This window comes from Oncorhynchus mykiss, chromosome 21 (assembly GCF_013265735.2).
Source record: "Oncorhynchus mykiss isolate Arlee chromosome 21, USDA_OmykA_1.1, whole genome shotgun sequence".
In the NCBI taxonomy this organism is placed as follows: Eukaryota; Metazoa; Chordata; class Actinopteri; order Salmoniformes; family Salmonidae; genus Oncorhynchus; species Oncorhynchus mykiss.
Window position 1 is genome coordinate 3,770,618 of NC_048585.1, and position 22,598 is coordinate 3,793,215.

At 46.0% G+C, this 22,598-nt stretch overlaps 1 protein-coding gene across 10 annotated transcripts in view; it reads right to left on the minus strand.

Moving 5' to 3' along the window:
• The window catches only part of LOC110499739 (glutamate receptor-interacting protein 1-like), a 718,235-nt gene that overhangs the window by 182,088 nt on the left and 513,549 nt on the right, over window positions 1-22,598 (minus strand). For all 10 annotated transcript variants that reach the window (XM_036956623.1, XM_036956624.1, XM_036956618.1 and 7 more), the window contains one exon: window positions 14,831-14,911. In XM_036956623.1, the coding sequence (XP_036812518.1) occupies window positions 14,831-14,911 (81 nt within the window). The remainder of the gene's footprint in view (window positions 1-14,830; window positions 14,912-22,598) is intronic.

Sequence of the window (22,598 nt, forward strand, 5' to 3'; positions counted from 1 at the left end):
CATTCTAATGACCCAGGTGGAGCAACCTGTCACCCCCATCACACAACCAGCTGACCCTGAGGGAGGGAGGGAGGGAGGGAGCAACCTGTCACCCCCATCACACAACCAGCTGACCCTGAGGGAGGGAGGGAGGGAGGGAGGGAGGGAGGGAGGGAGGGAGGGAGGGAGGGAGGGAGGGAGGGAGGGAGGGAGGGAGGGAGGGAGGGAGGGAGGGACATTCTAATGACCCAGGTGGAGCAACCTGTCACCCCCATCACACAACCTGCTGACCCTGAGGGAGGGAGGGAGGGAGGGAGGGAGGGAGGGAGGGAGGGAGGGAGGGAGGGAGGGAGGGAGGGAGGGAGGGATGGGAGGGATGGGAGCAGAGGGCGAGGGGTAGGGAAATGGGAGATATAGGGATAGATGAGAGGAGAGGTGAAAGGGGAGAGATAGGGTGGCGAGGAGAGAAGAGGAGGAAGGAGGAGAAGAGAGGAGAGAGGGATGGATGAGAGGGGGAGGGGAAGGGATAGGGAGGAGAGCGGGGGTGGGGATGGTTGAGGGGAATGAGGAATGAGGAGAGGACTGGGTTGGGGATGGTTGAGGGGAATGAGGAGAGGACAGTCATATCTAACCACTACAATCTGAGACAGTCTGGATGGTCTTCATCAACATAACCAGTCATATCTAACCACTACAATCTGAGACAGTCTGTCTGAAGGTCCTTCATCAACATAACCAGTCATATCTAACCACTACAATCTGAGACAGTCTGTCTGGAGGGTCTTCATCAACATAACCAGTCATATCTAACCACTACAATCTGAGACAGTCTGTCTGGAGGGTCTTCATCAACATAACCAGTCATATCTAACCACTACAATCTGAGACAGTCTGTCTGGAGGGTCTTCATCAACATAACCAGTCATATCTAACCACTACAATCTGAGACAGTCTGGATGGTCTTCATCAACATAACCAGTCATATCTAACCACTACAATCTGAGACAGTCTGTCTGGAGGGTCTTCATCAACATAACCAGTCATATCTAACCACTACAATCTGAGACAGTCTGTCTGGAGGGTCTTCATCAACACTACAATCTGAGACAGTCAGTCTGGAGGGTCTTCATCAACATAACCAGTCATATCTAACCACTACAATCTGAGACAGTCTGTCTGGAGGGTCTTCATCAACCTAACCAGTCATATCTAACCACTACAATCTGAGACAGTCTGTCTGGAGGGTCTTCATCAACACTACAATCTGAGACAGTCTGTCTGGAGGGTCTTCATCAACATAACCAGTCATATCTAACCACTACAATCTGAGACAGTCTGTCTGGAGGGTCTTCATCAACATAACCAGTCATATCTAACCACTACAATCTGAGACAGTCTGTCTGGAGGGTCTTCATCAACATAACCAGTCATATCTAACCACTACAATCTGAGACAGTCTGGATGGTCTTCATCAACATAACCAGTCATATCTAACCACTACAATCTGAGACAGTCTGTCTGGAGGGTCTTCATCAACATAACCAGTCATATCTAACCACTACAATCTGAGACAGTCTGTCTGGAGGGTCTTCATCAACACTACAATCTGAGACAGTCAGTCTGGAGGGTCTTCATCAACATAACCAGTCATATCTAACCACTACAATCTGAGACAGTCTGTCTGGAGGCTCTTCATCAACACTACAATCTGAGACAGTCAGTCTGGAGGCTCTTCATCAACATAACCAGTCATATCTAACCACTACAATCTGAGACAGTCTGTCTAGAAGGTCTTCATCAACAAAACCAGTCAACTATGGTTCTGTGAACACTGGAGGGTGAATGAATTGTGCATCACACTGTGAAGAGGCACACTGTCTCTCTGTTCCAAAAGCCCACAGACCAGGCTGTGATCTGGTGGGTTATATTCCTGTCTGTGACGCTCAGAATGTGGATAAGCCTCTTAGAATGGAGATGAGTGGTGAGAGATACGATCAAGAGAGAGAAACAAGCCTCTGTCTCTCTCTCTCTCCTCCTCCTCTCCTCCTCCTCTCTCCTCTCTCCTCTTCATCTCTCCTCATCCACTCTCTTCCTCTCTCCTCCTCTCCTCTCCTCTCTCCTTGTCCTCCCTCCTCCTCCTCCTCCTCTCCTTGTCCTCTCTCCTCCTCCTCCTCTCCTCCACTCTCCTCCTCTAATCACCTCCTCCTCCAATCTCAATCTCAATCTCCTCCTCTCCTACACTCTCCTCCTCTAATTACCTCCTCCTCCTCCTCCTCTAATCGCCTCATCCTCCTCCTCTAATCACCTCCTCCTCCTCCTCTCCTCCACTCTCCTCCTCTAATCACCTCCTCATCCTCCTCCTCTAATCACCTCCTCCTCCTCCTCCACTCTCCTCCTCTAATCACCTCCTCCTCCTCCTCCTCTAATCACCTCCTCCTCCTCCTCTAATCACCTCCTCCTCTCCTCCTCTAATCACCTCCTCCTCTGATCCTCTAATCACCTCCTCCTCTCCTCCTCTAATCTCCTCCTCCTCCTCCTCCTCCTCCTCTAATCACCTCCTCCTCCTCTAATCTCCTCCTCCTCCTCCTCTCCTCTGCCCTTTCCTATGTCCTATCCTCCCTTCCTCTCCCGCGCGTCTCTCACCCCCCCCCCCCCCCCCACCCCCATAGGTCACATCCTCTCCTCTGTGCCCGTTCCTGTCCAGTGTGGTAGTAGGGTTAGAGGACAGTGAGACAAGGGGACTGCGTCAGACAACATGTCCTTCTCCTGCTCAGTCATTTCCCTAGTGAGCAGGCCTGACAGATGGCCCTGAGAACCGCACGCAGCAGGGACACTGTCCAGGACACTTTAAAACCGCGTGATGTAGTGACACCAAGGAACAGAGGACATGAACCCTGTCCTCCTCTGTCCTCCTTTAACTCTCCGTCTGCTGTTTAGTTGAGTGATAAACTGGTGTTTTGGAGGATACAGCACATTGGCTTGTCGAGGGCCGGCACTCTGTGCCAATATATTATCCTCCAAAACACCGTCTTCCAGGGCATTGTCACTTTTATACAACTGGTTACCAACATGTTCAAATAATCATGGAAATTTTTTCATTAATAAAACATTATTTTATTCATGCTACTTCATCCTTCCAGGAGATATAGTCCAGACACACATCTAGGGTTGTTACTACACTACAGCATGGTTACTACACTACCACATGGTTACTACACTACCACATGGTTACTACACTACCACATGGTTACTACACTACCACATGGTTACTACACTACAGCATGGTTACTACACTACCACATGGTTACTACACTACCACATGGTTACTAAACTACAACATGGTTACTACACTACCACATGGTTACTACACTACCACATGGTTACTACACTACAGCATGGTTACTACACTACCACATGGTTACTAAACTACCACATGGTTACTACACTACAGCATGGTTACTACACTACAACATGGTTACTACACTACAACATGGTTACTACACTACAGCATGGTTACTACACTACAACATGGTTACTAAACTACCACATGGTTACTACACTACAACATGGTTACTACACTACAACATGGTTACTACACTACAACATGGTTACTACACTACCACATGGTTACTACACTACAACATGGTTACTACACTACAGCATGGTTACTACACTACAACATGGTTACTACACTACAACATGGTTACTACACTACAAACCCCTGGACACTACAACATGGTTACTACACTACAACATGGTTACTACACTACACCATGGTTACTACACTACAACATGGTTACTACACTACCACATGGTTACTAAACTACAACATGGTTACTACACTACCACATGGTTACTACACTACAGCATGGTTACTACACTACAACATGGTTACTACACTACAACATGGTTACTACACTACAGCATGGTTACTACACTACAACATGGTTACTAAACTACCACATGGTTACTACACTACCACATGGTTACTACACTACAACATGGTTACTACACTACAACATGGTTACTACACTACAACATGGTTACTACACTACCACATGGTTACTACACTACAACATGGTTACTACACTACAGCATGGTTACTACACTACAACATGGTTACTACACTACCACATGGTTACTACACTACCACATGGTTACTACACTACCACATGGTTACTACACTACACCATGGTTACTACACTACAACATGGTTACTACACTACAGCATGGTTACTACACTACAACATGGTTACTACACTACCACATGGTTACTACACTACCACATGGTTACTACACTACCACATGGTTACTACACTACACCATGGTTACTACACTACAACATGGTTACTACACTACAAACCCCTGGACACTACAACATGGTTACTACACTACAACATGGTTACTACACTACAACATGGTTACTACACTACACCATGGTTACTACACTACAACATGGTTACTACACTACCACATGGTTACTACACTACCACATGGTTACTACACTACCACATGGTTACTACACTACACCATGGTTACTACACTACCACATGGTTACGACACTACCACATGGTTACTACACTACACCATGGTTACTACACTACCACATGGTTACTACACTACCACATGGTTACTACACTACAACATGGTTACTACACTACAACATGGTTACTACACTACCACATGGTTACTACACTACAACATGGTTACTACACTACAACATGGTTACTACACTACAACATGGTTACTACACTACAACATGGTTACTACACTACCACATGGTTACTACACTACCACATGGTTACTACACTACCACATGGTTACTACACTACCACATGGTTACTACACTACAACATGGTTACTACACTACAACATGGTTACTACACTACCACATGGTTACTACACTACAACATGGTTACTACACTACAACATGGTTACTACACTACAACATGGTTACTACACTACAACATGGTTACTACACTACCACATGGTTACTACACTACCACATGGTTACTACACTACCACATGGTTACTACACTACCACATGGTTACTACACTACCAAATGGTTACTACACTACAACATGGTTACTACACAACAACATGGTTACTACACTACAACATGGTTACTACACTACAACATGGTTACTACACTACAAACCACTGGACACTACAACATGGTTACTACACTACCACATGGTTACTACACTACAACATGGTTACTACACTACAACATGGTTACTACACTACAACATGGTTACTACACTACAACATGGTTACTACACTACCACATGGTTACTACACTACAAACCACTGGACACTACAACATGGTTACTACACTACCACATGGTTACTACACTACACCATGGTTAATACACTACCACATGGTTACTACACTACAACATGGTTACTACACTACAACATTGTTACTACACTACCACATGGTTACAACACTACAACATGGTAACTACACTACAACATGGTTACTACACTACAACATGGTTACTACACTACAACATGGTTACTACACTACAACATGGTTACTACACTACCACATGGTTACTACACTACAACATGGTTACTACACTACAACATGGTTACTACACTACCACATGGTTACTACACTACCACATGGTTACTACACTACAGCATGGTTACTACACTACCACATGGTTACTACACTACAACATGGTTACTACACTACAACATGGTTACTACACTACAACATTGTTACTACACTACAACATGGTTACTACACTACAACATGGTTACTACACTACAACATGGTTACTACACTACCGCATGGTTACTACACTACAGCATGGTTACTACACTACAACATGGTTACTACACTACAACATGGTTACTACACTACAAACCCCTGGACACTACAACATGGTTACTACACTACCACATGGTTACTACACTACTACATGGTTACTACACTACAACATGGTTACTACACTACAACATGGTTACTACACTACAAACCCCTGGACACTACAACATGGTTACTACACTACAGCATGGTTACTACACTACAGCATGGTTACTACACTACAGCATGGTTACTACACTACAAACCACTGGCCTCAGATCTATCAAAAGTAATGCACTATATAGGGGACATTTATAGGGGACATATATAGGGGACATATATATGGCACATATATAGGGCACATATATAGGGGACATATATAGGGGGCATATATAGGCAAAATATATAGGGCACATATATAGGGGACATATATAGGGGACATATATAAGGGACATATATAGGGGACATATATAGGGCACATATACAGGGGACATATATAGAGGACATATATAGGGCACATATATAGGGGACATATATAGGCGACATATATAAGGGACATATATAGAGGACATATGTAGGGCACATATATAGGGGACATATATAGGCAACATATACAGGGCACATATATAGAGGACATATATAGGGCACATATATAGGGCACATATATAGAGGACATATGTAGGGCACATATATAGGGAACATATATAGGCGACATATATAGGGCACATATATATGGCACATATATAGGGGACATATATAGAGGACATATATAGGGCACATATATAGGGCACATATATAGGGGACATATATAGGCGACATATATAAGGGACATATATAGGGCACATATATAGGGGACATATATAGGCGACATATATAGGGGACATATATAAGGGACATATATAAGGCACATATATAGGGGACATATATAGAGGACATATATAGAGGACATATATAGGGCACATATATAGGGCACATATATAGGGGACATATATAGGCGACATATATAAGGGACATATATAGGGCACATATATAGGGCACATATATAGGGCACATATATAAGGGACATATATAGAGGACATATATAGGGCACATCTATAGGGGACATATATAGGGGACATATATAGGGGACATATATAGGGCACATATATAAGGGACATATATATAGGACATATATATGGGACATATTTAGGGGACATATATAGGGCACATATATAGGGGACATATATAGGGCACATATATAGGGGACATATATAGGGGACATATATAGGGCACATATATAGGGCACATATATAGGGGACATATATAGGGGACATATATAGGGGACATATATAGGGCACATATATAGGGGACATATATAGGGGACATATATAGGGGACATATATAGGGGACATATATAGGGGACATATATAGGGGACAGCGTGCCATTTGAGAAGTAGTTCAGGTACAAGCTAGGTGCTGCCAGACAGCCTGTCCTGTCAGTGTCTCGCCCACTAAGCATATCATTGAAAAAGACCAAGCCATTCTACCCTTTAATTAAATGTTAACTTAAGTCATTTGCATATTGATGAGAATGCCAAAGGGGGCTTCAGGATGGAGAAAAGGAGTTTGGTGTTGGGGTAGTCGTGGGGGGGCGGGGTATCTGTGCACAGCTGAAGTCATTTCCGTGCTAGCGGGTTTGCGGCTAATCGGAAGCGCTAGCTAGCTGGCTGGCAGAGTTGTGACGGGGAGGGGAAGGAGTGTGTGTGTGCGAAGGGGACAAACAGGAAGGAAGAGAGGGGACCCGGGGCCTCGGAGAGGGGAAGGAGTGTGTGTGCGTGTGTGCGGTGTGCGAGGGGGACAAACAGGAAGGAAGAGAGGGGACCCGGGGCCTCGGAGAGGGGAAGGAGTGTGTGTGTGCGAAGGGGACAAACAGGAAGGAAGAGAGGGGACCCGGGGCCTCGGAGAGGGGAAGGAGTGTGTGTGTGCGAAGGGGACAAACAGGAAGGAAGAAATGGGACCCGGGGCCTCGGAAGAGGGGAAGGAGTGTGTGTGTGCATGTGTGCGAAGGGGACAAACAGGAAGGAAGAGAGGGGACCCGGGGCCTCGGAGAGGGGAAGGAGTGTGTGTGTGCATGTGTGCGGGTTTGCGAGAGGGACAAAGAGGAAGGAAGAGAGGGGACCCAGGGCCTCGGTTCCCCTTTCTGAAGATTCGCTGCTGTGCCTGGTAATCTGCACTGAACCAAATCAGCCCAGTTTACAACATGCTAGAGTTGATATAAGGTGACCACTGAGCATCAATCAGCCGTAGAGAAAGGCCACTGCCCCTGAAACGGTGATCTCGGACACAAATGATATAGGAGGGACCTTTTCCAACTAATCTCAGCTTCTATGGCTGCCTGAACTTAGAGCCAGCATACCGTATGCCCTGCAGGGTGTTCCTGTCATTGGTGCTCGTCTCTAAGAGATGAGGAGATATTTCTACAGGTTAACATGTGTACCAGAGAGGATGAATGGTTTCTGGGTCTAACAGAGATGTTTTGCTCTCTCTGTTCTCTCTCCTCTCTTCTCTCTCCTCTGTTCTCTCTTCTCTCTTCTCTCTCCTCTCTCCTCTCTCCTCTCTCCTCTGTTCTCTCTCTCTCCTCTGTTCTCTCTCTCTCTCTCTCCTCTGTTCTCTCTCTCCTCTGTTCTCTCTCTCTCTCCTCTGTTCTCTCTCTGTTCTCTCTCCTCTGTTCTCTCTCTTTTCAGGATCTGACTGTGTTAACCTCCCATCTCCTCTCTCTCCAACTTCTCCACCTCTCCCACACCTCCCACAGCACCAGAGGGACAGACAGACAGGCAGAATGTCTCACCTCTCTCCCGCCTCTCCCACAGCACCAGAGGGACAGAGAGACAGACTGTCTCACACCTCTCCCACAGCACCAGAGGGACAGAGAGACAGACTGACTGTCTCACACCTCTCCCACCTCTCCCACAGCACCCAAGTGACAGACAGACAGGTAGTCACACATTTTTCTCTCTTTCTTGAGTTCTTTCTTTCCCTATCACCCTTGACCTCTCACGATCTCTCTCTCTCTCTCTCTCTCTCCCATCATCTCACTGTGTGTGGGCGTGGAGAGGATGAAGTCATCTGTGCAAACAACTATATTTGAATCAACAAGTGCTTCAGAAATTCAAGACAAGACTTGCAGAATGCATTAAGTCTGTTAGGAGAAAGAGTGTTTCAGAGTTGGTTCATGCATTTACTGTCTGTTTAAAAAAGCACGTAGTCGTTGACACCTTCTATCTGTCGTCTCGTAAAAATGGCTCCCGGATGTTCATAACCTCTCTGAGTTATCATTTCCTATAACTCTGGTTTCATCAAAACAAATAAAACAGGAACTAGCTATAAAACACAAACCCCATGACTCTAACCTGGGGCGGCAGGGTAGCCTAGTGGTTAGAGCGTTGGACTAAACAGGAACTAGCTATAAAACACAAACCCCATGACTCTAACCTGGGGCGGCAGGGTAGCCTAGTGGTTAGAGCGTTGGACTAAACAGGAACTAGCTATAAAACACAAACCCCATGACTCTAACCTGGGGAGGCAGGGTAGCCTAGTGGTTAGAGCGTTGGACTAAACAGGAACTAGCTATAAAACACAAACCCCATGACTCTAACCTGGGGAGGCAGGGTAGCCTAGTGGTTAGAGCGTTGGACTAAACAGGAACTAGCTATAAAACACAAACCCCATGACTCTAACCTGGGGAGGCAGGGTAGCCTAGTGGTTAGAGCGTTGGACTAAACAGGAACTAGCTATAAAACACAAACCCCATGACTCTAACCTGGGGCGGCAGGGTAGCCTAGTGGTTAGAGCGTTGGACTAAACAGGAACTAGCTATAAAACACAAACCCCATGACTCTAACCTGGGGCGGCAGGGTAGCCTAGTGGTTAGAGCGTTGGACTAAACAGGAACTAGCTATAAAACACAAACCCCATGACTCTAACCTGGGGAGGCAGGGTAGCCTAGTGGTTAGAGCGTTGGACTAAACAGGAACTAGCTATAAAACACAAACCCCATGACTCTAACCTGGGGAGGCAGGGTAGCCTAGTGGTTAGAGCGTTGGACTAAACAGGAACTAGCTATAAAACACAAACCCCATAACTCTAACCTGGGGCGGCAGGGTAGCCTAGTGGTTAGAGCATTGGACTAAACAGGAACTAGCTATAAAACACAAACCCCATGACTCTAACCTGGGGAGGCAGGGTAGCCTAGTGGTTAGAGCGTTGGACTAAACAGGAACTAGCTATAAAACACAAACCCCATGACTCTAACCTGGGGCGGCAGGGTAGCCTAGTGGTTAGAGCGTTGGACTAAACAGGAACTAGTTATAAAACACAAACCCCATGACTCTAACCTGGGGCGGCAGGGTAGCCTAGTGGTTAGAGCGTTGGACTAAACAGGAACTAGCTATAAAACACAAACCCCATGACTCTAACCTGGGGAGGCAGGGTAGCCTAGTGGTTAGAGCGTTGGACTAAACAGGAACTAGCTATAAAACACAAACCCCATGACTCTAACCTGGGGAGGCAGGGTAGCCTAGTGGTTAGAGCGTTGGACTAAACAGGAACTAGCTATAAAACACAAACCCCATGACTCTAACCTGGGGAGGCAGGGTAGCCTAGTGGTTAGAGCGTTGGACTAAACAGGAACTAGCTATAAAACACAAACCCCATGACTCTAACCTGGGGAGGCAGGGTAGCCTAGTGGTTAGAGCGTTGGACTAAACAGGAACTAGCTATAAAACACAAACCCCATGACTCTAACCTGGGGAGGCAGGGTAGCCTAGTGGTTAGAGCGTTGGACTAAACAGGAACTAGCTATAAAACACAAACCCCATGACTCTAACCTGGGGCGGCAGGGTAGCCTAGTGGTTAGAGCGTTGGACTAAACAGGAACTAGCTATAAAACACAAACCCCATGACTCTAACCTGGGGAGGCAGGGTAGCCTAGTGGTTAGAGCGTTGGACTAAACAGGAACTAGCTATAAAACACAAACCCCATGACTCTAACCTGATAAGTACATCACATCTATATAACAGGTCAAATGGAATCAATAAGTACCAAAGAGGAAACAGTCCCCTGAACCAACGGAGGGTATTGATACAGTCCCCTGAATCAACGGACGGTATTGATACAGTCCCCTGAACCAACGGAGGGTATTGATACAGTCCCCTGAACCAACGGAGGGTATTGATACAGTCCCCTGAACCAACGGAGGGTATTGATACAGTCCCCTGAACCAACGGAGGGTATTGATACAGTCCCCTGAACCAACGGAGGGTATTGATACAGTCCCCTGAACCAACGGAGGGTATTGATACAGTCCCCTGAACCAACGGAGGGTATTGATACAGTCCCCTGAACCAACGGACGGTATTGATACAGTCCCCTGAACCAACGGACGGTATTGATACAGTCCCCTGAACCAACGGACGGTATTGATACAGTCCCCTGAACCAACGGACGGTATTGATACAGTCCCCTTAACCAACGGACGGTATTGATACAGTCCCCTGAACCAACGGACGGTATTGATACAGTCCCCTGAACCAACGGACGGTATTGATACAGTCCCCTGAACCAACGGACGGTATTGATACAGTCCCCTGAACCAACGGACGGTATTGATACAGTCCCCTGAACCAACGGAGGGTATTGATACAGTCCCCTGAACCAACGGAGGGTATTGATACAGTCCCCTGAACCAACGGAGGGTATTGATACAGCCCCCTGAACCAACGGAGGGTATTGATACAGTCCCCTGAACCAACGGAGGGTATTGATACAGTCCCCTGAACCAACGGAGGGTATTGAAACAGTCCCCTGAACCAACGGAGGGTATTGATACAGTCCCCTGAACCAACGGAGGGTATTGATACAGTCCCCTGAACCAACAGAGGGTATTGATACAGTCCCCTGAACCAACGGAGGGTATTGAACCAGTCCCCTGAACCAACAGAGGGTATTGATACAGTCCCCTGAACCAACCTGTATTGAAACAGCCCCCTGAACCAGATGAGGCTAGTGTAACCGAAGTGAAATGGCTAGCTAGTTAGCGCGCGCTAATAGTGTTTCAAACGTCACTCGCTCTGAGCCTTCTAGTAGTTGTTCCCCTTGCTCTGCATAGGTAACGCTGCTTCGATGGTGGCTGTTGTCGTTGTGTTGCTGGTTTGAGCCCAGGGAGGAGCGAGGAGAAGGACGGAAGCTAAACTGTTACACTGGCAATACTAAAGTGCCCAGAAGAACATCCAATAGTCAAAGGCTAATGAAATACAAATTGTATAGAGGGAAATAGTCCTGTAATTCCTATATTAACTACAACCTAAAACCTCTTACCTGGGAATATTGAAGACTCATGTTAAAAGGAACCACCAGCTTTCATATGTTCTCATGTTCTGAGCCAAAGGAACTGAAACGTTAGCTTTTTTACATGGCACATATTGCACTTTTACTTTCTTCTCCAACACTTTGTTTTTGCATTATTTAAACCAAATTGAACATGTTTCATTATTTATTTGAGGCTAAATTGATTTTATTGATTTATTATATTAAGTTAAAATAAGTGTTTATTCAGTATTGTTGTAATTGTTATTATTACAAATACATAAATAAATAAACAAAATCGTTGATTAATTGGTATCGGCTTTTTTGGTCCTCCAATAATCGGTGTTGAAAAATCATAATCGGTCGACCTCTAGTGGATAATATGGTAATACTGTTGCTACACTGTTTCAATTCTCTCTCTCTCTCTCTCTCTCTCTCTCTCTCTCTCTCTCTCTCTCTCTCTCTCTCTCTCTCTCTCTCTCTCTCTCTCTCTCTCTATCCTCGTGGGGACTTAAAATTGATTTAGTTATTCTAATCACTATCTCTCTCACAAAAAACATAATCGCCATCTCCCTCTTTTTCAAACAGATCCAAACATCTCTATCCATCCCCCAGTCTGTCCCTGACTAAACTCTCTCTCTGAAGCCAATGAGGCCAGTGTGTATAATAGCAGCGTGGCTTGGCAGTGAAGGATATCACTTTTATCTCGCTCTAGAGCTGAGCCTGGCGTTGTTGTTGTTGTTGTTGACAGAACAGCTTGTTAATAACTCTCAGACGAGGCCAGGAGACGCAACACATGCCCAGTAATCTGTTACTCAGAGAGTTGGCTCCCAGCGATACAACACATTCTGATAGAGCTCACTGAGTCCACGAGATACAACACATTCTAATAGAGCTCACTGAGTCCACGAGATACAACACATTCTAATAGAGCTCACTGAGTCCACGAGATACAACACATTCTAATAGAGCTCACTGAGTCCACGAAATACAACACATTCTAATAGAGCTCACTGAGTCCACGAGATACAACACATTCTAATAGAGCTCACTGAGTCCACGAAATACAACACATTCTAATAGAGCTCACTGAGTCCACGAGATACAACACATTCTAATAGAGCTCACTGAGTCCACGAGATAACAACACATTCTGATAGAGCTCACTGAGTCCACGAGATACAACACATTCTAATAGAGCTCACTGAGTCCACGAGATAACAACACATTCTGATAGAGCCCACTGAGTCCATGATATACAACACATTCTGATAGAGCCCACTGAGTCCACGAGATAACAACACATTCTGATAGAGCTCACTGAGTCCACGAGATAACAACACATTCTGATAGAGCTCACTGAGTCCACGAGATAACAACACATTCTGATAGAGCTCACTGAGTCCACGAGATAACAACACATTCTGATAGAGCTCACTGAGTCCACGAGATAACAACACATTCTGATAGAGCTCACTGAGTCCACGAGATAACAACACATTCTGATAGAGCTCACTGAGTCCACGAGATAACAACACATTCTGATAGAGCTCACTGAGTCCACGAGATAACAACACATTCTGATAGAGCTCACTGAGTCCACGAGATACAACACATTCTGATAGAGCTCACTGAGTCCACGAGATAACAACACATTCTGATAGAGCTCACTGAGTCCACGAGATAACAACACATTCTGATAGAGCTCACTGAGTCCACGAGATAACAACACATTCTGATAGAGCTCACTGAGTCCACGAGATAACAACACATTCTGATAGAGCTCACTGAGTCCACGAGATAACAACACATTCTGATAGAGCTCACTGAGTCCACGAGATACAACACATTCTGATAGAGCTCACTGAGTCCACGAGATAACAACACATTCTGATAGAGCTCACTGAGTCCACGAGATAACAACACATTCTGATAGAGCTCACTGAGTCCACGAGATAACAACACATTCTGATAGAGCTCACTGAGTCCACGAGATAACAACACATTCTGATAGAGCTCACTGAGTCCACGAGATAACAACACATTCTGATAGAGCTCACTGAGTCCACGAGATACAACACATTCTGATAGAGCTCACTGAGTCCACGAGATAACAACACATTCTGATAGAGCTTACTGAGTCCACGAGATAACAACACATTCTGATAGAGCTTACTGAGTCCACGAGATAACAACACATTCTAATAGAGCTCACTGAGTCCACGAAATACAACACATTCTGATAGAGCTCACTGAGTCCGTGTAAAAGTGTTCTATAGATTCAGATCAAGACATTCTAGAGCATGTTTGTAAAGGTTTTCTATTGTTGAAGCACAGACCGTTTCTTTCAGAGGCAAAGAGAGACATTTACGGGTGTGAAGGGGCAGAGGGTCAGGTGAGGTAAGGACAGGTACAGGCAGGTAAGAGATCACAACATATTGAAGTGAGCATTGAACTGCTTAGTGTGCCCTAGGAAAGGACTGGTGAGGGGAGGGGTTCATCTAGCTCATTGGGAGGTGTGGGTTAGGTAGTAGGTGGGAGGTATTAGGTGACTAGTGTCCAATAGGACAGGTAAGGGGTGATGGGTCGATCACGTTTGGGGACAATCATGTTAGGGTTCATAGGTGAGATAATAAAAGTCCAGGCTCAGTGAGGGGTCAGAGGTCAGGGTCGAGAGGTTATGTATCCTTACCTGGGATACTCTGCCTCCTGATGGCCAGCGCTCCATCCGGTGGCCTGGAGGGGTTGGAGTGCTTTGTGTAAGGCCCCTCATCTGGAGAACAACAAGGAAGGGAAAGACACTGTCAGCTACTGAGTTGGGATGGCTACTGTAGCACTCACAACCACACAGTCAACAACCCCCTCACCAGGACCAAGGAGTCAGATAGCACTCACAACCACACAGTCAACAACCCCCTCACCAGGACCAAGGGGTCAGATAGCACTCACAACCACACAGTCAACAACCCTCTCACCAGGACCAAGGGGTCAGATAGCACTACAACCACACAGTCAACAACCCTCTCACCAGGACCAAGGGGTCAGATAGCACTACAACCACACAGTCAACAACCCCCTCACCAGGACCAAGGAGTCAGATAGCACTACTCAGAGTCAACAACCCCCTCACCAGGACCAAAGAGTCAGATAGCACTCACAACCACACAGTCAACAACCCCCTCACCAGGACCAAGGAGTCAGATAGCACTACTCACAGTCAACAACCCTCTCACCAGGACCAAGGGGTCAGATAGCACTCACAACCACACAGTCAACAACCCTCTCACCAGGACCAAGGAGTCAGATAGCACTACTCAGAGTCAACAACCCCCTCACCAGGACCAAAAAGTCAGATAGCACTCACAACCACACAGTCAACAACCCCCTCACCAGGACCAAGGAGTCAGATAGCACTCACAACCACACAGTCAACAACCCCCTCACCAGGACCAAGGAGTCAGATAGCACTACTCACAGTCAACAACCCTCTCACCAGGACCAAGGAGTCAGATAGCACTACAACCATATATATATATACACACTGTGCATTCGGGAAAGTATTCAGACCACTTTAATTTTTCCACATTTTGTTACGTTACAGCCTGTGATATTCCATTTGAATTTTTTTAAATAAAAATTAGCAAACATTTCTAAAAAAACAGGTTTTCATTATGAGGTATTGTGATGTCATTATGGGGTATTGTGATGTCATTATGAGGTATTGTGATGTCATTATGGGGTATTGTGATGTCATTATGGGGTATTGTGATGTCATTATGGGGTATTGTGATGTCATTATGGGGTACTGTGATGTCATTATGGGGTATTGTGATGTCATTATGGGGTATTGTGTGTAGATCGATGAGGGGAAAAAAACTATTTACACATTTTTGTAAATGTATTCAAAATAAAAACTGAAATATTATATTTACATAAGTATTCAGACCCTTTACTCAGTACTTTGTTGAAGCACCTTTGGCAGCGATTGCAGCCTGGAGTCTTCTTCTTCAGGTTGGATGGGGAGCGTTGCTGCATAGCTATTTTCAGGTCTCTAGAGATGTCCGATCGGGTTCAAGTCCAGGCTCTTGCTGGGCCACTCAAGGACATTCAGAGACTTGTCCCCAAGCCACTCCTATGTTAGTGTTGTTGTGCTGTTGGAAGGTGAACCTTCACCCCAGTCTGAGGTCCTGAGCTCTCTGGAGCAGGTTTTCATCAAGGATCTCTCTGTACTTTTCTCGTTTCATCTTTCCCTCAATCCTGATTAGTCCCCCAGTCCCTGCTTCTGAAAAATATCCCCACAGCATGATGTTGCCACCACCATGCTTCACCGTAGGGATGGTGCCAGGTTTCCTCCAGACGTGACGCTTGGCATTCAGACCAAATAGTTCAATCTTGGTTTCGTCAGACCAGAGAATCTTGTTCCTCATGGTCTGAGAGTCCTTTAGGTGCCTTTTGGCAAACTCCAAGCAGGCTGTCATGTGCCTTTTACTAGGGAGTGTCTTCCGTCTGTCCACTCTACCATAAATCCTTGATTGGTGGAGTGCTGCAGAGATGGTTGTCCTTCTGGAAGGTTCGCCCATCTCCACAGAGGAACTCTGGAGCTCTGTCAGAGTGACCATTGGGGTTCTTGGTCACCTCCCTGACCAAGGCCCTTCTCCCCCGATTGCTCAGATTGGCTGGGCGGCCAGCTCTAGGAAGTGTCTTGGTGGTTCCACACTTTTTCCATTTGAGAATAATGGAGGCCATTGTGTTCTTGGGGAACTTCAATACTGCAGAAATGTTTTGGTACCTTTCCACAGATCTGTGCCTCGACACAATCCTGTCTCGGAGCTCTACGGACAACTCCTTCGACCTCATAGCTTGGTTTTTGCTCTGAAATGCACTGTCAGCTGTGGGACATCATATAGACAGGTGTGTTTGCCTTTCCAAATCATGTCCAATCAATTGAATTTACCACAGGTGGACTCCAATCAAGTTGTAGAAAACATCTCAAGGATGATCAACGGAAACATGATGGAAAGGGTCTGAAAACGCATGTACATATTTTTTGTATATAAATTTGCAAACATAAAAAAAAAAAAAAAATGTCTAGGTTGATGAAGAATTTAGTTGATTTATTCCATTTTAAAATAAGGCTGTAACGTAACAACATGTGGTGAACAAGAGCAGGAGTCTGAATACTTTCTGAATGCTCTGTAGACTGAACATGTTTCTCCGTCTTCACCGTCACCAGGTAGACGTTTCTCCTTGGCGGCTCGGTGTCGGAGCGGCTCCTGGACGACCCAACCTGTCAACGCCGGCATAACGACTTGGACATGTTGACATGTTGAGGTGAAAGACAACGCTCAATCAAACCACTGGCATCCCTTCATCTCAGTGTGTCAGTCAGCACACAGAGGAACCCCCTTCCCTCTCCTAGTACAGAGACAACAGACAGTTATCGGCTCCACTGCTGAAATAACCATCTGACGGCAGCATGAACAGAACCAGTAGTCTCAGGAACACAACACCAGTAGTCTCTGACAGGACCAGGAAGACAACACCAGTAGTCTCTGACAGGACCAGGAACACAACACCAGTAGTCTCTGACAGGACCAGGAACACAACACCAGTAGTCTCTGACAGGACCAGGAAGACAACAACAGTAGTCTCTGACAGGAAGCCAACAGTAGTAGTGTCTGACAGGAAGACAACAGTAGTAGTCTCTGACAGGACCAGGAAGACAACAGTAGTAGTCTCTGACAGGACCAGTAAGACAACAGTGGTAGTGTCTGACAGGAAGACAACAGTAGTAGTCTCTGACAGGAAGACAACAGTAGTAGTGTCTGACAGGAAGACAACAACAACAGTAGTCTCTGACAGGAAGACAACAACAACAGTAGTCTCTGACAGGAAGACAACAACAGCAGTAGTAGTGCCTGACAGGAAGACAACAACAACAGTAGTCTCTGACAGGAAGACAACAACAGCAGTAGTAGTGCCTGACAGGAAGACAACAACAACAGTAGTCTCTGACAGGAAGACAACAGCAGTAGTAGTCTCTGACAGGAAGACAACAACAACAGTAGTAGTCTCTGACAGGAAGACAACAACAGTAGTAGTGTCTGACAGGAAGACAACAGCAGTAGTAGTGTCTGACAGGAAGACAACAACAGTAGTAGTGTCTGACAGGAAGACAACAACAGTAGTAGTGTCTGACAGGAAGACAACAGCAGTAGTAGTACCTGACAGGAAGACAACAACAGTAGTAGTGTCTGACAGGAAGACAACAACAGCAGTAGTCTCTGACAGGAAGACAACAGCAGCAGTAGTGTCTGACAGGAAGACAACAACAGTAGTAGTCTCTGACAGGAAGACAACAGTAGTAGTCTCTGACAGGAAGACAACAGTAGTAGTGTCTGACAGGACCAGGAAGACAACAACAGTAGTAGTCTCTGACAGGAAGACAACAGCAGTAGTGTCTGACAGGAAGACAACAGTAGTTGTCTCTGACAGGAGACAACAGCAGTAGTGTCTGACAGGACCAGGAAGACAACAACAGTAGTCTCTGACAGGAAGACAACAACAGTAGTGTCTGACAGGACCAGGAAGACAACAACAGTAGTAGTCTCTGACAGGAAGACAACAGCAGTAGTGTCTGACAGGAAGACAACAGTAGTTGTCTCTGACAGGAAGACAACAGCAGTAGTGTCTGACAGGACCAGGAAGACAACAACAGTAGTGTCTGACAGGACCAGGAAGACAACAACAGTAGTAGTCTCTGACAGGAAGACAACAGTGGTAGTGTCTGACAGGAAGACAACAGTAGTAGTCTCTGACAGGAAGACAACAGCAGTAGTGTCTGACAGGACCAGGAAGACAACAACAATAGTAGTCTCTGACAGGAAGACAACAACAACAGTAGTAGTCTCTGACAGGAAGACAACAGCAGTAGTAGTGCCTGACAGGAAAACAACAACAGTAGTAGTGTCTGACAGGAAGACAACAGCAGTAGTAGTGCCTGACAGGAAGACAACAACAACAGTAGTAGTCTCTGACAGGAAGACAACAGCAGTAGTAGTGCCTGACAGGAAAACAACAACAGTAGTAGTGTCTGACAGGAAGACAACAGCAGTAGTAGTGCCTGACAGGAAGACAACAACAGTAGTAGTGTCTGACAGGAAGACAACAACAGTAGTAGTGTCTGACAGGAAGACAACAGCAGTAGTAGTGTCTGACAGGAAGACAACAACAGCAGTAGTGTCTGACAGGAAGACAACAACAGTAGTAGTCTCTGACAGGAAGACAACAACAACAGTAGTAGTCTCTGACAGGAAGACAACAGCAGTAGTAGTGCCTGACAGGAAAACAACAACAGTAGTAGTGTCTGACAGGAAGACAACAGCAGTAGTAGTGCCTGACAGGAAGACAACAACAGTAGTAGTGTCTGACAGGAAGACAACAACAGTAGTAGTGTCTGACAGGAAGACAACAACAGTAGTAGTGTCTGACAGGAAGACAACAACAGCAGTAGTCTCTGACAGGAAGACAACAGCAGCAGTAGTGTCTGACAGGAAGACAACAACAGCAGTAGTCTCTGACAGAAAGACAACAGTAGTAGTCTCTGACAGGAAGAAAACAGTAGTAGTGTCTGACAGGACCAGGAAGACAACAACAGTAGTAGTCTCTGACAGGAAGACAACAGCAGTAGTGTCTGACAGGAAGACAACAGTAGTTGTCTCTGACAGGAGACAACAGCAGTAGTGTCTGACAGGACCAGGAAGACAACAACAGTAGTCTCTGACAGGAAGACAACAACAGTAGTGTCTGACAGGACCAGGAAGACAACAACAGTAGTAGTCTCTGACAGGAAGACAACAGCAGTAGTGTCTGACAGGAAGACAACAGTAGTTGTCTCTGACAGGAAGACAACAGCAGTAGTGTCTGACAGGACCAGGAAGACAACAACAGTAGTTTCTGACAGGACCAGGAAGACAACAACAGTAGTAGTCTCTGACAGGAAGACAACAGTGGTAGTGTCTGACAGGAAGACAACAGTAGTAGTCTCTGACAGGAAGACAACAACAGTAGTAGTCTCTGACAGGAAGACAACAACAACAGTAGTAGTCTCTGACAGGAAGACAACAGTAGTAGTCTTTGACAGGAAGACAACAGCAGTAGTGTCTGACAGGACCAGGAAGACAACAACAGTAGTAGTCTCTGACAGGAAGACAACAGTAGTAGTCTCTGACAGGAAGACAACAGTAGTAGTCTCTGACAGGAAGACAACAGCAGTAGTGTCTGACAGGAAGACAACAGTAGTAGTCTCTGACAGGAAGACAACAGCAGTAGTGCCTGACAGGACCAGGAAGAGAATACCTTTGTCCTCCCCACAAAGACCTCCTGTCTTAGGGCTCCAGATGAGTGCTTGTCTCAGCATCCTCCATTTATGCAGTACATTAGGCTTTGTGGAATGCATGGAGGGGGGTCAGGGATTACTGGGATGTCATGTGAAGACAGAGGGGGGGGGGGGGGGGGGGGGGCTATCATCACTGAACAGCAGCCACTGCTTATGGACCCCAGCCATACCCACACACACACACACACACACACACAAACTAATGCAACCAATGTCACTCATTACCACAATCATGCATACACATTATACACCACGCACACACACACTGTCAATATGAATTCACACATTTGATATTCTCTCCTCTCTCTCGCTCTCGCTGCGTTCATGATGAGCTTTAAGTGCCAGAAACAGGAAGTGTTAAATGAGGAAAAGACAGAATGATCATTCATAGGACACTTGGCTCATTGTGCTGAGTGAGACTCTAGAACACTTGGTATTCTGTTCATTGTGCTGAGTGAGACTCTAGAACACTTGGTATTCTGCTCATTGTGCTGAGTGAGAATCTAGAACAATCGGTATTCTGCTCATTGTGCTGAGTGAGAATCTGGAACAATCGGTATTCTGCTCATTGTGCTGAGTGAGACTCTAGAACACTTGGTATTCTGCTCATTGTGCTGAGTGAGACTCTAGAACACTTGGTATTCTGCTCATTGTGCTGAGTGAGACTCTAGAACACTTGGTATGCTGCTCATTGTGCTGAGTGAGACTCTAGAACACTTGGTATTCTGCTCATTGTGCTGAGTGAGACTCTAGAACACTTGGTATGCTGCTCATTGTGCTGAGTGAGACTCTAGAACACTTGGTATTCTGCTCATTGTGCTGAGTGAGACTCTAGAACACTTGGTATGCTGCTCATTGTGCTGAGTGAGACTCTAGAACACTTGGTATTCTGCTCATTGTGCTGAGTGAGACTCTAGAACACTTGGTATTCTGCTCATTGTGCTGAGTGAGACTCTAGAACACTTGGTATGCTGCTCATTGTGCTGAGTGAGACTCTAGAACACTTGGTATGCTGCTCATTGTGCTGAGTGAGACTCTAGAACACTTGGTATTCTGCTCATTGTGCTGAGTGAGACTCTAGAACACTTGGTATTCTGCTCATTGTGCTGAGTGAGACTCTAGAACACTTGGTATGCTGCTCATTGTGCTGAGTGAGACTCACAGTGGGACCTGCTGCTAACTGGATCAGCAGGGACTCTCTCTCTCTCTCTCTCTCTCTCTCCCCCTTTCCCTCCCCCTCTATCTTTATTTGTCTCTCCCTCTCTTTCTCTCTCTGTTCCTCTCCCTCGTCTCTTTCTCTTTCTCTCCCTCTCTGTTCCTTTCCCTCGTCTCTCTCTCTCCCTCGTCTCTTTCTCCCTCTCTGTTCCTCTCCCTCGTCTCTCTCTCTCCCTCGTCTCTTTCTCTCTCCCTGTTCCTCTCCCTCGTCTCTTTCTCTCTCTCTGTTCCTCTCCCTCGTCTCTTTCTCTCTGTTCCTCTCCCTCGTCTCTCTCTCTCCCTCGTCTCTTTCTCTCTCTCTGTTCCTCTCCCTCGTCTCTCTCTCTCCCTCGTCTCTTTCTCTCTCTCTGTTCCTCTCCATCGTCTCTCTCTCTCCCTCCCTCCTCTCTCTGACCTCCTGTCCATCAGATCAATAAGACCCAGCTACCCTGTCTACCGCTCTATTAAAGACCTCTAGTAGAGCTATGGATTTGTATTACACTACCCTGTGGAGATGATTGTGTGTGTGTGTGTGTGTGTGTGTGTGTGTGTGTGTGTGTGTGTGTGTAAGGGGTGGGGATTACTAGGGACATCTCGATATGATATTATCACAATACTTAGGTGCCAATACATTAAAGGCTTTTTGTAGTCACTGTGTGTTCCACTGTGTGTTGTGTCTTCTCTGTGTGTCTGGGCAGTCACTGTGTGTTCCACTGTGTGTTGTGTCTTCTCTGTGTGCCTGGGCAGTCACTGTGTGTTCCACTGTGTGTTGTGTCTTCTCTGTGTGTCTGGGCAGTCACTGTGTGTTCCACTGTGTGTTGTATCTTCTCTGTGTGTCTGGGCAGTCACTGTGTGTTCCACTGTGTGT